Raw genomic sequence first — 14,857 nt, forward strand, 5'->3', positions numbered from 1 at the left:
GACAGGGGCTTGGCCTGGGCAGGGGGGTAGCCTGGGGATCCTACAGGGATCAGAAGACCCCATTTCTGGTGAATTGGTGTCCCATTACCCAGGGTATGATTTGGATTGTTGCGTTCTCTCAATTCTCCAATCTGGGGGGCCTTTTACACAGCTTCGCTGCCACTCCTGGTCTGCTCACACCCAGCCGCCAGCATGTAAATCACTCCCCGCGATTCTGTATGAGTGCTCGAGCCAGCCACTTGTGAGTTACACAGCAAGGCAACGCCAGCAAACTCCCAGGCCCAGCCTTTCCCCCAGAAATGTGTGTCTTGCACTGCCCAGCACCCTCCAGGACAACACGAGCTCATAGAAAATCCATCATTTATCAATAGAAAAAGACATGCCCAAATCCTGTTCTCCCAAATGGCGTTTCCCCAAACACTTCAATCCAAACACACTGGTTTAGATAACACAGCAAAGCAAAAAGAAGAACAGGAGTACTTGTGGCACCTTAGAGACTAACAAATTTATTAGAGCATAAGCTTTCGTGGACTACAGCCCACAGCAAAGCAAATGTATTGACTACAGAAGAGAGATTTTAAGGGATTACAAGCAATGAGGCATGGAAGTCAGGATCAGTTACAAAGAAATAAAAGGTGCAACACAGCTAATACCAAACTTAACCAAGAAAAGAACTCTCTCACGGTCCGTTACAACAGCTGTACTCAAACTGGCTGACTCTTTCAGGCAGGATCTCCCCCAGTCCAGTACCCCTTCTTTTCTACACCACTGGTAAACAGATCATTTGGGCGGATTGCTTTCTCCTCTTAACGCCCTCTCAAGAAACACCTCCAGCTGGGGTTGATGACACAGAAAGCCTGAGTGGAGGGGAACTCCCAGCTGTTTCTTTGTCCAGATGTAGATTTTGGTGCTCACACCCTCTTTCCTGCCAAAGAACGGCCACTTAACTAGGTGATGGTCCACTGGATTTCATTGACACCAGGCTGAGGCCTGGGCCAGTTTTTGTCTCTAGGCAACTGGTTTGTCCTTGCTTGGAACCTGTCTTAGGCCACGTCTACACTAGCCCTTATGTCGGCAAAACTTTTTTCGCTCAGGGTTGTGAAAAAACCACCCCCCTGAGTGACATAAGTTTTGCCGGCATAAGGGCTCATGTGCACAGTGCTATGTCGGCGGGAGACGCTCTCCCACTCATTGAGTTGTATTTATGATGTCAATGGGAGAGCTCTCTCCCATGGGCATAACACGGCTACACGATACAGCTGTGCCACCGGAAGCTTGTTAGTGTAGACATGGCCTCAGTAGTCTCCTACAGTGGAACTCTACATCTTTATACCCAATGCTGCCACACATATTTCATCAATACAATAATGTTCAGCAAATTATGAGTTTTCAGGTGATACCTCACGAGGCATACTTTGTACAAAATTCATCACCTGTCTATGAAAGGGGTGAACACAGGGGTACAGACTGTCAAAACTAGTACTCTCAGAGCTGCGAAGGCACAGAGCAATTCCAATGCTGCCATATTGGTCTGGTTTTAACGTATACTGTCACTCAGCTATGTTCTGAGCACTGGCTCGGCTCCAGCCCAGCCCTGGGTTGGGGGGATTGGCTGGTGGGGGATGGGATCTGGGGGTCTTTCCCCTGTAGGGGACACTGGCTCTGATCTAGATTCTGGGCAGGGGATTGGTTGACTCAGGGGGATTGGGAATGGAATCTGGGGCCTTTCCCCTACAGGGGGCACCAGCTCTGATCTAGATTCTGGGTGGGGGACTGGCTGGCTCAGGGGGGCTGGGAACGGGCTCTGGGGCCTTTCTCCTATAAGGTTTTAGAGTGGTAGCGTGTTAGTCTGTGTCAGCAAAAACAACGAGGAGTCCTCGTGGCACCTTAGAGACTAACACATTTATTTGGGCATAAGCTTTCATGGGCTAGAACCCACTTCATCGGATGCATGGGGTGGAAAATACAGTAGGAAGATATATACCACAGTATATGAAAAGATTCAGACCTGAATAAAGACTAACAGTGGATGGGGTCACTACAAGAACTTAAAAAAATACTAATTTCCCCATGCTAATTTGCCCCTACTGGTACTCACACCTTCTTGTTAACTGTTTGAAATGAGCCACCCTGATTACCACTTTAAAAGTGATATTTTTCCTCCTGTTGATAATCGCCCACTTTAATTGATTTGTCTCGACCCCCCACTGGGTAAGGCAACTCCCATCTTTTCATGTACTGCTATAGATACTTCTTCCTACTGTATTTTCCACTCCATGCATCCGATGAAGCGGGTTCTAGCCCATGAAAGCTTATGCCCAAGTAAAGTTGTTAGTCTCTAAGGTGCCACAAAGACTCCTCATTGTTTCTCCTCTAAGGGGCACCAGTTCCTCTCCCCCACACAGGTGAGGCTGATCTAGATGAACCTATCCCCTAATCTGGAGCAACCGGTGGCCAGGTACTGGCCTAGATGGGCCCCTTCCTGGTCTGATCTACCCGGCAACGCTAACGGTGAAGGAGCGAGGTCATCAGCACTCCCTAGCGGGCAGGATACATCCAGTCCCAGCACTTGGGCTGTTCCCCTGGGACATATCACTTCCCGCCAGAGCGCAGTACTCAGGGAAACCTGGTACTTTTGGCCTACTTTCCCTGTGCTCCGCTCTGGTCTGTTACTCTAGAGCACCCCATCTTTCCTGCTTGGCACCCCCTGCACCCTGTTTTCTATCTCAGCCTTATAGGAGCTCCCCCACTTTTTTCCACCTCTCTTCCCCCTCACACCGCAGACCCCCACCCCCCTTCAGTAAATCCCAAGGAAAACTTAATAAACCCCACATTCATCTGGGGGGTAAGCAGAGCACAGCTTTCTTCCAGGATGGCTGGAGTCTTGGGTGAGCCCAGGCTGGGGATGCAGAGTGCATGGGGTTATTGGGTGTGGGATGCAGGGCGAGGGGATGCAGGTGGTGCTGTAGTTGAGGGTATGGAGAATTTGGGGGACAAGGTACAGCAGCGCCTGGGGACTCAGAAGCTATTAGGGACACAGGATGCATGGAGAGGAATGCAGGGCACAGGAGGGGTTAAAGACACCGGTTGCAGGAGCACGGGGGGGGCGATGCACGCGTGGGTGCAGGGCGCATGAGGGAAAGGAGCAGGGGTACGCAGGCTGCATGGAGCGGGGCTGCGGGGCGCTTTTGGGGGGAGAAGTAGCCGGGGTGCATCCGTGGGAGGGCGCGCCGGATGGAGAGGGGCTCCGGGGCGCACTGGAGCCGGGGTGCAACTCCGGGCGCGCGCAGCGAGGTGTATCACGCGTGGGGGGAGCAGCCAGGCAGCTCCGGCCCATGCGCAAATTGCGCATCGGCTCTGGCTGTCCCGCCCCTCCCCGTCTCCCCCGGGCTCCATTTAAAGGCGCATGCGAGGCCGCTGAAGGATTAAGGGGAGAGCCGCAGACAGAGCGAGACCATGCGGGAGATCGTGCACCTACAGGCCGGGCAATGCGGCAACCAGATCGGGGCCAAGGTCAGGGCGGGGCCCTGGGGGTGGGGGCATGAAGGCCGCTGGGGATCGGGACCCCTAGGTGGGCGCTGGGGTGGTGGGTCCGCAGGATCTCCGCCCTGACCCTGCTGGGGCGGGTAGGGGCTCTGGGACACCCCCTTTACCCACTGGTTTGGATTTCCCTGCCAGTTGTCCCAAGTCCAGTGCGACCCCCACCTCTGTCAGTGCCCTGCTGATTGGGGGGACCCCTTACTAGGCGCTTGGGTGTGGGGGCTGGTAACCTGATCGGACATCTTGTAATTCTGTGCTTAATCGGGGGGGGGGGGGTCTGGCTGGGGTACCCCCCCTTGCCCACCCCGAGTCCTTTCTGTGCCCCGATCCCGCCTGCCTGGAGAAGGACACGCCGAGCAGCTGTTTGCTGCAGTGTGGGGAGTGGGCAGAAGGGCTGGCTCCCAGCCCCCCCCCCCCTGAAATAACCGCGGATCTACAGGGCGGGCTGAAATAAAAGGGCGAGCTAGCCAGGGGCCAGCCCTTCCCCACCCACCCAGGACGAAAATGCAGCTTTCCCCCCCCCCCCCCCACTGCAGGCGAAGATCCGTGGGATGGGGGGCGTTGGGGGAGAAATCTGCCATTGCCGCATGACTGCGGCTGGGTGGAAAGGCTGCCCTGCATACATTCACAATGGCTCCCTTCAGGGGAAGCTGTCCTTTGCAGGGAGCGCCTGGGGGGGGGGGGAGCCTTGACCTGTCTCTTCTTCTGTGGCATCAGTCCAGAGACTCTCTAGCCTCCTAAAATAGCCCCTGGCTCCCCCCTCTGTTTGCCCCATGCAGGGGCGGCTGGGCAGGGTGGGTCCCTCTCAGTGGCATGAGACCAGCGATGAACATGGCTTCTCCGGCTGCTGGGCCCCGGATCTGTGCGGCTGGTTCTTCCTACAGGCAGCCGGTGATTCACCAGAGAACAGGGTGAATTAGTCCCCGCCGGGGCAGGAGTGGGGCGCAGGATCGGGTGGCAGCGAGATTCCAGGCCAGGCAGGCAGGGATGTGCCGGCCCATCTGCTCAGTTCCCAGGCAGGGGAAAGCGATCTGAGCAATGCGGGAATAATGCCCAGCCTTTCCCTTGGGGAAGCTGCTCCTCTCAAATGCCTGAGCGACCCACCCATCCCAGAGGGGCTAGAAACAAGGATGCGGCTCCCTGCGGCTCTGGCCCGAGCCTCCCCTGCCAGACCTCGTAAAGGAAAGCCTGACAGGTACAGTTTGATGCCAGACAACATATGGTGGCTCCCCCGTCCCCTCCCCCCAGTCGCTGTATTGGCCCGGTCGCCCCATGCTGGAGTGGCAAGGGGCTGGGATGGCAAAGCACCGAACCTGTACCAGGTCCCTCTCTCCGTGGAGAGGTGCCACCTGGGTATAAATGTGGAGTGAATCTGAAAGAATTGGTGTGGCTGTCTCTGATCAGGAGCGTGGCTGTATTGCCGGTTGCACCTGTTACATGGGCTCCATTCCAGCCCATAGCCCCTGTCTAGGTTGGAGTCCTGGTCCACTTGTCTCTCTCAACATCCTCCAGGTGGGGTATTCAAACCCTGCGATCTTCCCACCATCGTCTCCGGCTGTCCGACTAGAAGCCAGGTCCCCTGGCGTGGCCAGCCCGGGGCACCTTGGATCAAAATGCCGGGCTCGGGTTGGAGCTTGTTGGCAGCCAGGGCCACCCTGGGGGAATCTTGCCAGTTCTGGCACAGTGCTGTCCCCGTGGCGTCTGGCATTTCAAGATGCGGCTGGTTTTGGGGTGGGAGCTGAGGGTATAAAGTTGTGAGCATTGGGGAGCAAACAGCCCTGCTGAGCCTTGAAGAGGAGGCAACGGGTCACCATGGGGGAGAGCCCCCCCAGCCCTAGTCAGCAATGAATCTCCTCTCAAAGGCAGGACTGCTGGGAGCTGGTTCGCTCCCTGCCTGATGCTGTGGTAGCTACATGACTGATCCAGAAGCGGCACTTTCACTTAAGGCGGGAGCCTTCCCAGCATGCACTTGGGGGGCCTTATCGGCCGAGCTGGTACCTCGCCTGCCTGGCATTGCATCAGCATCGTAAATCCTTTGTTACGGGGGCGGGGGGAAAAAAATATATCTCAGAACCAGAGTAATTAACCTGCCATGGCCTAGCTCAAAGGGCAGCTTCCCGGGCCGGGTGGGGATTGCAGAGCGCTGAGTTCATGGGACAAAGGTCAAAAGTGGGACCCTGGAGGCCTGGTTGGAGAGGGCAGATCTGGCCCTACAAGGCAGCTGTGGGCTGGTGACGCCCTCGAACAGGGAGTTCTCCCAGGCGTTCAGAACAGTGGCTGGCCTCGGCCCTGAGTTTCTCTATCTGCCCTGCCAGGCCCTGTGCGAGGATGGCCTAGTGGCTAGGCCAGACGCTGGCCGGCGTTGGCTCATAGGTGGCGGGGGCTGGCCCAGAGCATCAGGCCAAGTCACCAGGTGGGGTGGACTTGTCCTGCTGCCAGTGGAAGTGGGGCACATCCTGATGCAGGCCATGTCACCTCTCCTTCAGGTGGGGACGTTGGCAATGGTCCACAGTGGCTGGGGCGTCCGGCTGCTCCATCTGCACTGGGGGGGAGGAAGGAGGTGTCCTAGGATCGCCCCTGTTCTCCTAATAGACAGTTGATCTGCGGGGTCAACCTAAAAGCCCCTGGCAGCCCTGCTTGCCTGATGTCCCCCACACACACACACCACCCCATGGCTAAGGCTGCTGGCGGGTGTTGCTAGGATGGCTTTGGGGGTGCAGATCCAGCCCTCTCGGATTGCATTTTCCCCAAACATCTGTCCGCCCCTGGGATCTGAAGGCTTTTAACCAAAACCGGGAAAGAGACACGCAGTGGTGGTGCTAGCCCTTTGGGGGGGGGGGCATAAGCAGGAATATTTTGGGGGCCCCCCAACACTAAAACAGGCATGTTCTTATGAAAATAATAACAAATGGGGGGCCCCCCTTGAGTTGCTTGGGGCCCTAAGCAATCGCTTTGTCTGTTTACACGGTGACACCCCAATTCCAGCCTTCCCTGTAGGCTGGGGGTGGGGGGAGTTGCCTTGCCTGTTGTTGGCTCCCCCATAGCAAGGCCATGGTGCAGGGGGGCAGCTGATGTGTATGGGGTGGGGGGGATTCTGCCCAGTGTGGCTATGGGAAGCCTGGCCCTGGGTGGTAATGCACACAGGGCTCGTGTTCCCACTGCCTCCTGCAGACGGACCCAAGTTCGGGCCCCTGCGGTTACAGGCCCCTCTGCAAAGGGGGCTGGCGCTGCCCCTCCCCCGCCCCCTTTCGGTTGCCTGTCCCTTTAAAAAGCCGAACCTGCCGGTGCAGGGTGGAGGAATCTGCATGGGGATGGGGGGGGGGGTTGGTGGATTATTTTTGGATCCCTGCTGGTGCTGGTGGGGGGAGGGGTGTTCAGTGGAATCTGGCTGGGAGGGGGGCTGTCCCCTGCAGGGAGGCTCAAACTAGCTGAATGGCTTGTTTCACCCCTTGTTTTTAGGGGTTCAGTTCCTCCCATGCAACCCCCCTCCCCGCCCAAGATACCAATTCTCCTTCCCAGCCCTGTCCACCAGCAGGGAACGGAACCCCAGAAATTGAGGGGTGAAGCCAGGCACCAGAACAGCTCCCTCCCTTTTTGTTGCATCCTTGGCCCCCCCCGAAATGTTCCCCAATTCTGGCCAGCTGGGATCCAACCCTCAATTCGAGGGAAGGGCCCTGCTGCCTCCTCACACCCCAATTTCAGCCAGCCAGGTTCTCAGACCCCGGAAATATAGGGGAGACTTGCAGTCTTCTCAAATCTGAAGCACGGAGGGGGGCAATTGTAGAGACCCCCAGATCTTCATCCCTATCCCTCTTGGGTTCTAGCCTCCGCTCCAGTGTGGGGTCTAGTGCCTGGGGGAGGGTAGGATGCCTGGGTTCTATTCCTGGATCTAGGGGTGCTGGCGGGGGGAGGCACCCCTTCCTGTAGCATGTGGGGGCGGGGCAGAGGGGTAAGTGACAGCGCTGCGGCCAGGCAGAGGAAGGGAGGGGGTGCCTGCTGGCCTTGGGGGTTTTTTAAGGGGTGTGTGGGGGGGTGTCTGCTTCTTTGCTTTACTCCCCCCTCCCTCTCCCCCCCCCCCCCCCGGGTTCTGCCTTTGCAGATTCCTTGCTGCCCACCCCCACTTCCTCCCATGTAGCCAGCCCCGGGTATAAATAGAACCTACTGCAGCAGCATCATAGTGGCGAGATCGAAAGCGGCAGCTCCATTTTAGAGCCATGCTGCAGAATGACAGGGAGGGATTGCTGGGCGGGTGCCAGCCGGGGGGGGGGTGAATCTGCTGGACAATAGACGGGTGTTAAATCCATGCCGATTTCTCTTGACTTGAATGTTGCAATGTCTTCTCTCTCCCCCGCCACATACACAGACCTGATTGTCTGGGGGGGCAGCTGGGAGGCAGGACTCCTGGGTTCTAGCCCCCGGCCCCCCCTGCGGAGAGGAGTGTGGGGTCTAGTGACTAGAGGGAGGGGGGGAAAGTGTGGTCGGATGGCTGGGTTCTATTCCTGGCTCCGGGAGGGGAGCTAGAGAAGGGGGCGGGGCTGATAATCCGGATTCCTGGGTTCTGCTCTCCTAACTGGGAGGAAACTGGGTTTCATGGCTAGAGACTGGGAGTTGGACTCCTGGATTCTTGAGCTGGGACTATTCTAGTGGTGAGAGATGCAGGGGACCAGGACAGAGTCCTGGGTCCTCCACCCTCCCTCCAGTTCTGCCGGGGAGTGCAGGTGGGTTGATCCCTTTATTGTAGCGGGGGTGTCAGCCAGTTGAAAACTGCTGTATTTTAAGCTGATGCCACAAAAGCGGGGCTTGTACCTTCCAGGAGGCCCCAGACAGCTGCGTGGTGCTAGAGAGTGGCACCAATGCAATCTGTTGCCCTAGTCTGCGGGATGTCCCAGTACCCTGCAAATTCCCCTGGGTTCACAAGTGCTTAACCCAAGCACCCAACTGTACGTTAGACCAACACTTCCAGGGGCCCTGTTCCACGACTGACCAAATCCCAAGAACCCAGGGGAGCGTGCTCGCAAACCATCTTCCAGAGATGGCCTGAAACCGACCAGCTCAGACAGTCTCTCATCCTTCCCTGGCAATGAAAAGGCAGAGATGGCTTCGTGGTGGGCTGGGATGAGAGAGAACTGGCTTCAGTTCCCGTCTGAGTTCTCAAAACCCAGCCGTGATGGGCGGTGAATTCTCCTGACAGTCTGGATTTTAAGCACCCTAAATGGGAGCAGAGCCCTTGGAAAATCTAGCTCTAAACTCCCTTGAAAACATGGCCCTTAATCTCGCTCTCTGCCTCAGTTTCCCCATCTGTATGTCAGGGAGATAACCCTTTCTCTGCAGTGTCTGTTCTAGCTTGTAAGTGTGTGTGTGTGTGTGTACCCTAGCCCAGTTGGAGCCCCGATTTCCTTGGGTTTGAGGTCGTTAGTACTTCTGGAATTTTAAAAAAGTCAGACGCTTGTCCTGGGGAGATGGGGTAAGCCAATTTCTCCACCCCATCCCCTTTCCCCCCAGCAAGCCGGTTCTGAGTGAAGTACTAACCCAGCTTGTGGAAAGTGACAGATAAAACCGCCTTGTAACTGGTGCAAATGCCACCTGCGGTTAGCCAAGCTAGGATGACAGCTTGATAAATAAATTACACTCTCATCTCCCCGACTGAGGTGCAGAGCCCATTGAAAGCAAATACAATACGCTCCTTACAATGAAGGTGCCATAGACCCAGGCATTCGATCCGTTTTCCTAAAAGGATCTGAGGCAGGCAGATGCTAATAACTCGGCGGGCGTGGGGGGGGGAGAAGGGGATGACCTGACCGGTGTCTAGTTTTCCCCCCCCCTCACAGAGGAGGGGGGCTGCTGCAGCAGCGATCAAGCTGAGGCAGACCTGGCTAGACTGGTGTAATGATCATGCTTCAGGGCACAATTCAGTCACCAGCTGGTGGTCAGGAAGGAATTCGTCTCTCTTGTGGCGGGTTAATGTTGCATAAGCTTGGGTGGGTTTCTCTGCAGCCAGCCCCGCTGCCAGGCTAGATCCAGGCTGCAACTGTTTGCGGAAGGGTTTGATTATGTAACTTTTTTAACCCCTTCCTCCCCACCCTCCCCGCAGTTCTGGGAAGTCATCAGCGATGAGCATGGCATAGACCCCACTGGTACCTACCATGGAGACAGTGACCTGCAGCTGGAGAGGATCAATGTTTATTACAATGAGGCTTCAGGTACAGAGTCCAGAGGGGTGGGTGGAATTGTGGAGGTCTCTAACCACAACCTGTCTGTGAATGGTGGGTCTAGAGGGATCTCCCCTATTAACATACTGCTTCCTGGTGGGTGCTTAAAGCTTCCTGACTAGTTCCTTTGTTAATGTCCCGCTGGGAGGGAGGTGGCCTGGTGGGAGTGCACCCTAGTGGGTGGAACATGGGATCAGGGAGTCAGGACTCCTGGGTCCTATCCCCAGCTCTGGGAGGGGAGTGGGGTCCAGTGGTCACAGCAGGGGGCTGGGAAGCTGGACTCCTGGGTTCTCTCCCCTGCTATGACCTGTCAGATCACTCGAGGGCTTCGTTTCCTCTCCTCGTCAAATAGCTGGTGCCTAGGTTTTGTGCGGGTGGATACAAGGCCAAATGTTCTTTCCTCGTCTGTTTTGAGTCTCTGACACACAGCGATGTTTGCAAAATGAGAAGCAAATCACTGGCGGCACCCACCTGCAGTGGAGAGTTTGGGGGGCTGGGGGGGTCTCAGCAGCTGCTCTGGCTGCATCTGTAGCAATCCATTGCTTGGGGAGGAGAGGAACCACCCCCCCAATACACACACCTTGGTCTCTGGCCTACTGAGGCAATCCCGGAACTTGGGGCTTGGCCCCACCCGCCAGCTAGAAGCTCCCAGGGCAGATGGATGACACAACCCGGCCTCCTGAAAGCGTCTGATCTCTCTCTCTCTCTCGCTCTCTCTTCCCCACCCCAGGTGGCAAGTACGTGCCCAGGGCAGTCCTGGTGGACCTGGAACCCGGGACCATGGACTCTGTCCGATCTGGTCCTTTTGGGCAGATCTTCAGGCCTGACAACTTCGTTTTCGGTAAGGTGGGCAGCACTGAGGAGCTGGGGTCTTGGGCGGGGGCGTGGGTGGTTAGGGTCTAGGGTCCCCATCAGTGCAGGAAGAGCTGAGGTCCCCTGCATGTTTCTTCCCAAAATAGCTCCAGCTAGAATTGGCTAGTTCCTCCACCGCTTGGCAGGGGGGGTCCCTCTCAGTGGGACCTGTGTTTCAGGGACAATGGGAGTCCCTAGAGGGTAGCTTAATGAACCGGACCCCACGAGCTACCCATGGAGGAGACTGACTTCCCCCCATAAGGTGGGATGGGGCGGCCAGTCTATTCCCAGCTCAGCCTCTTTTCTCCCAGGTGGTGGGTAATGGCTGCTGTCCCTGCGCTCCCCGTCCCCACCAAGAAGGGGCGACAATGAGATGGTTAGGAAAAGTGGGGCTTGGATTATAGGTGGGGCTTGGGGTACCACCCTCCTGTCCCTCTCCCGCTTGACCCCTTGGGTTCTTGTGCTGGTTCTAGACAGCAGCGTGGCCTAGTGGTGAGAGCAGTGGCTCAGGGCAGGGGGAAGCTAGGACTCCCGGGTTCTCAGAAAACAGACTTCCTCCCCAGAGAAGACCATCTCTCTGAAGGGACCTGGGTGGGGTAGAACTTGCTGAAGAAGCTCAGAGCATGTGTGAATTGCTTTTAATTACTGGGCAAGGCACTTTAATTAAACAACCCCCACCTGCATCTTCAGGAAGGAATTGTAGAGCCCCAAGGCGTTGGCTGATTCATTCAACTATGGATTTTTGCCAGTGTCTGGATCCCATCCATGCAGGAGCAGATGGTGCAGGATCTGAAAGTTGCAGGGTTACCCCAGGCTCTCCAGTGACATGTCCAGGCTTCTGAGCAGGGGATGGGGCCCAGATGGGGCTAGCGAGAGGCTGGGCTACCCCGACCCAGCTAAGAAGCTGAAGTCATGGGAAAGGGGCAGTACCTTAAACTTGGGTACTTTTTCGACAGGCCCAACCTTTGTGGCACCCTGAAGGGGCTGGAGCTCCAGCGGGTGGGTGCTTGGTGCTGTCTGAATTGGGCCTCTTTGGGGTGCCCAAGTTGAAACACCAGAGCCAGTCTTGGCTGGAGAAGTTAGTGTGCAGTTGTGAGTGAATGTAACTAGACCCCCCTCCCCACCTTCCTTGCTGCCTAGGTCAGAGCGGCGCTGGTAACAACTGGGCCAAGGGGCACTACACGGAGGGGGCCGAGCTGGTAGATTCGGTGCTGGACGTGGTGAGGAAGGAGGCAGAGAGCTGTGACTGCCTGCAGGGCTTCCAGTTGACCCACTCGCTGGGTGGCGGCACCGGCTCGGGCATGGGCACGCTGCTGATCAGCAAGATCCGGGAGGAGTACCCCGACCGCATCATGAACACCTTCAGCGTGGTGCCGTCGCCCAAGGTCTCGGACACGGTGGTGGAGCCCTACAACGCCACCCTGTCCGTCCACCAGTTGGTGGAGAACACGGACGAGACCTACTGCATCGACAACGAGGCCCTGTACGACATCTGCTTCCGCACCCTCAAGCTCACCACCCCCACCTACGGCGACCTCAACCACCTGGTCTCGGCCACCATGAGCGGCGTCACCACCTGCCTCCGTTTCCCCGGGCAGCTCAACGCCGACCTCCGCAAACTGGCCGTCAACATGGTGCCCTTCCCTCGCCTCCACTTCTTCATGCCCGGCTTTGCCCCCTTGACCAGCCGTGGCAGCCAGCAGTACCGGGCCTTGACCGTGCCGGAGCTGACCCAGCAGATGTTTGATGCCAAGAACATGATGGCCGCCTGCGACCCCCGCCACGGGCGCTACCTGACGGTGGCGGCCGTCTTCCGCGGCCGCATGTCCATGAAGGAGGTGGACGAGCAGATGCTGAACGTGCAGAACAAGAACAGCAGCTACTTCGTGGAGTGGATCCCCAACAACGTCAAGACGGCCGTGTGCGACATCCCGCCCCGCGGGCTCAAGATGGCCGCCACCTTCATTGGCAACAGCACGGCCATCCAGGAGCTCTTCAAGCGCATCTCGGAGCAGTTCACCGCCATGTTCCGCCGCAAGGCTTTCCTCCACTGGTACACGGGCGAGGGCATGGACGAGATGGAGTTCACCGAGGCGGAGAGCAACATGAACGACCTGGTTTCCGAGTACCAGCAGTACCAGGACGCCACGGCTGAGGAAGGCGAGTTCGAAGAGGAAGCCGAGGAAGAAGTGGCATAGACCTTCCCGTTCCCTCTGTCCCCTGACACGCGCACCTTGTGCCCACCAGTCCTACTGAACCAATGGACCACGTTGCCCCTGCTGGCATAGGCTTGAACGTTCTCCACCCAGCTAGAAACCGATAAGAGCTTGGTGCAAACCCTGCCCCCTACTGGTAGGTTGGGGAAGTTCAAGGTGTCGGTGTAGCGGTGGGAGGGTTTGTCGGCCTTGTTTGGGAATGGCAGCAAGTGGTAATAGGTCTAGGTAGAAACACTGTCGGTCTCTTCCCTTTTCATCCACCGCATCTCACCCTCCAGAAACGCAGCTCTCCTGCAGTGAATTCTGTCTTCATGTCATGTGATTTCTCTCTTTCCAGAGATGAGTATGCACTAACTCATCGCCTGCTCTGTTCTTTTTTGTTTGTTGTTGTGCTGGGCTTAAAATAAAACTAGAGGATCATGGAACTCATGGGGAGGGGGGGGCATTATGGGAAGGGGCAGGGTGAGGAATTGATCTCCAGGGTGGGAATCCCCCCTAATCCTAATCCCCCGCCTGAGATCTTTCTGCTTTCGAAACAGTTTGTCTGTATGTTTCCACAATAAAATATTGAATAATATTAAAGTGCAAGCGTGCTGGCCTCTTTCTCGCAAAGATCACCCACAAATGGGCACATTACAGGATGCCTGGGGGCTGCGGGGGGGGCCTAGATTCTATTCAAGGATCACAGCACTTATGGATTGATAGAATACAATTAATAAATACCCAGAGGTGGTGGGGAAGGGTTGGACTTCCATTTTTGGTTGGAATATGCTGATTTGTCCATATCGAGACCTTCAAGAGAATCCTAGTGGGTAGTGCGATCCCCAGAGACGCGGGTGAGACAGGGCCAAGCTATGGACTCTTCTGGGGGGGGGTTCTTTGGGGAGGTTTTTTGCAGAAAACATCAAAGGTCCTGATTTTCCTCCTGCCGTGCAATGGGAATCTTTTTAATCCCCAAAATTCCTATGGGATGGGAAAGCCAATTTTCACCTCCCTCTATGCATAATGGTCATGTCTGGCCTTCTTGGCTTCAGTCAACAACATGTGCCCCCGTTCTGTAGGGTGGGAGGTGGATGGAACCAAGGCTGTGGACTCAAATCCACTTTCACTTGCCCAAAGTCTGGGTTGTCCCTAATAGGCTTACTCATGCTGTGGCACTAACCACTGGACCAAGTTCTTAGGTGCTTCAATACCATCATAATGGGGGGGCCAAATAGCACCCATGGGTGCTCTGAAGCTATCACTATAGTGCATATGGAGATACACCTATCTCATAGAGCTGGAAGGGACCCTGAAAGATCATTGAGTCAAGTCCAGCCCCCTGCCTTATGACCAAGTACTGATTTTTGCCCCAGATCCCTAAATGGCCCCCTCAAGGATTGAACTCACAACCCTGGGTTTAGCAGGCCGATGCTCAAACCACTGAGCTATCCCTCTCCCCCTTGGTGGATGGAGGATGGTTCAAGATCACACGGAGTCTGGTAGAGCAGGGAACTGACCTGTCTTGCAGGCTCCAGGGGACCCCCCACCCCCTGTGGTCATGGTAGAGCCCCACTGGCATGGAGTACAGAAGGCTGGGTTAGGGTGGCCCCAGGACTGCGGCACACCTGTTCTAGGCTCTGCAGCAGGTGATGGGGGGCAGGGAGAACCATGGGGCTTAGGAGTGGAGGGATGGGTTCTGTCCCCCAGGGGATAGGCTATGGGGTCAGTGACACAGCCTGGATTGGGGAAAAGAACAAGGTGGCCCCAGCTGAGATCAGGGCCCCGTTGTGCCAGGCGCTGCACGGACAAGAGTTTACAGTCTAAATAAACGCAGGGTGCTGGGGGGAAACTGATGCCCAGAAGGGTGAAGTAACTCACCTCAGGTCAGTGGGGCTAGAACCCAGGTGACCTTAACACAGTTCAACCCCCTACGCACTGGACCATGTTGCCTTCCAGCCAAGCTATGCATTGCAGCAGAAGGAGAAGAAAGGTGACAGTTTCTAGGGGTGAGCTAGCAGCTGTCCAGAACCAGCATGGGCTGAATAGGGCCCTGCTCAA

The 14,857-nt window shown here is 56.5% G+C and overlaps 1 protein-coding gene across 1 annotated transcript; it reads left to right on the forward strand.

The window, feature by feature from the left end:
• The first annotated feature begins 3,393 nt into the window (after positions 1-3,393).
• TUBB4A (tubulin beta 4A class IVa) lies at positions 3,394-13,399 on the forward strand. Its single transcript, XM_054012328.1, has 4 exons — positions 3,394-3,513; positions 9,632-9,740; positions 10,480-10,590; positions 11,742-13,399. Exons 1-4 carry the CDS (start codon positions 3,457-3,459, stop codon positions 12,797-12,799), a joined length of 1,335 nt encoding a protein of 444 aa, XP_053868303.1. The 5' UTR covers positions 3,394-3,456; the 3' UTR covers positions 12,800-13,399.
• Positions 13,400-14,857: the final 1,458 nt, after the last annotated feature.

Source organism: Malaclemys terrapin, chromosome 23 (assembly GCF_027887155.1).
Source record: "Malaclemys terrapin pileata isolate rMalTer1 chromosome 23, rMalTer1.hap1, whole genome shotgun sequence".
Classification (NCBI taxonomy): domain Eukaryota; kingdom Metazoa; phylum Chordata; order Testudines; family Emydidae; genus Malaclemys; species Malaclemys terrapin.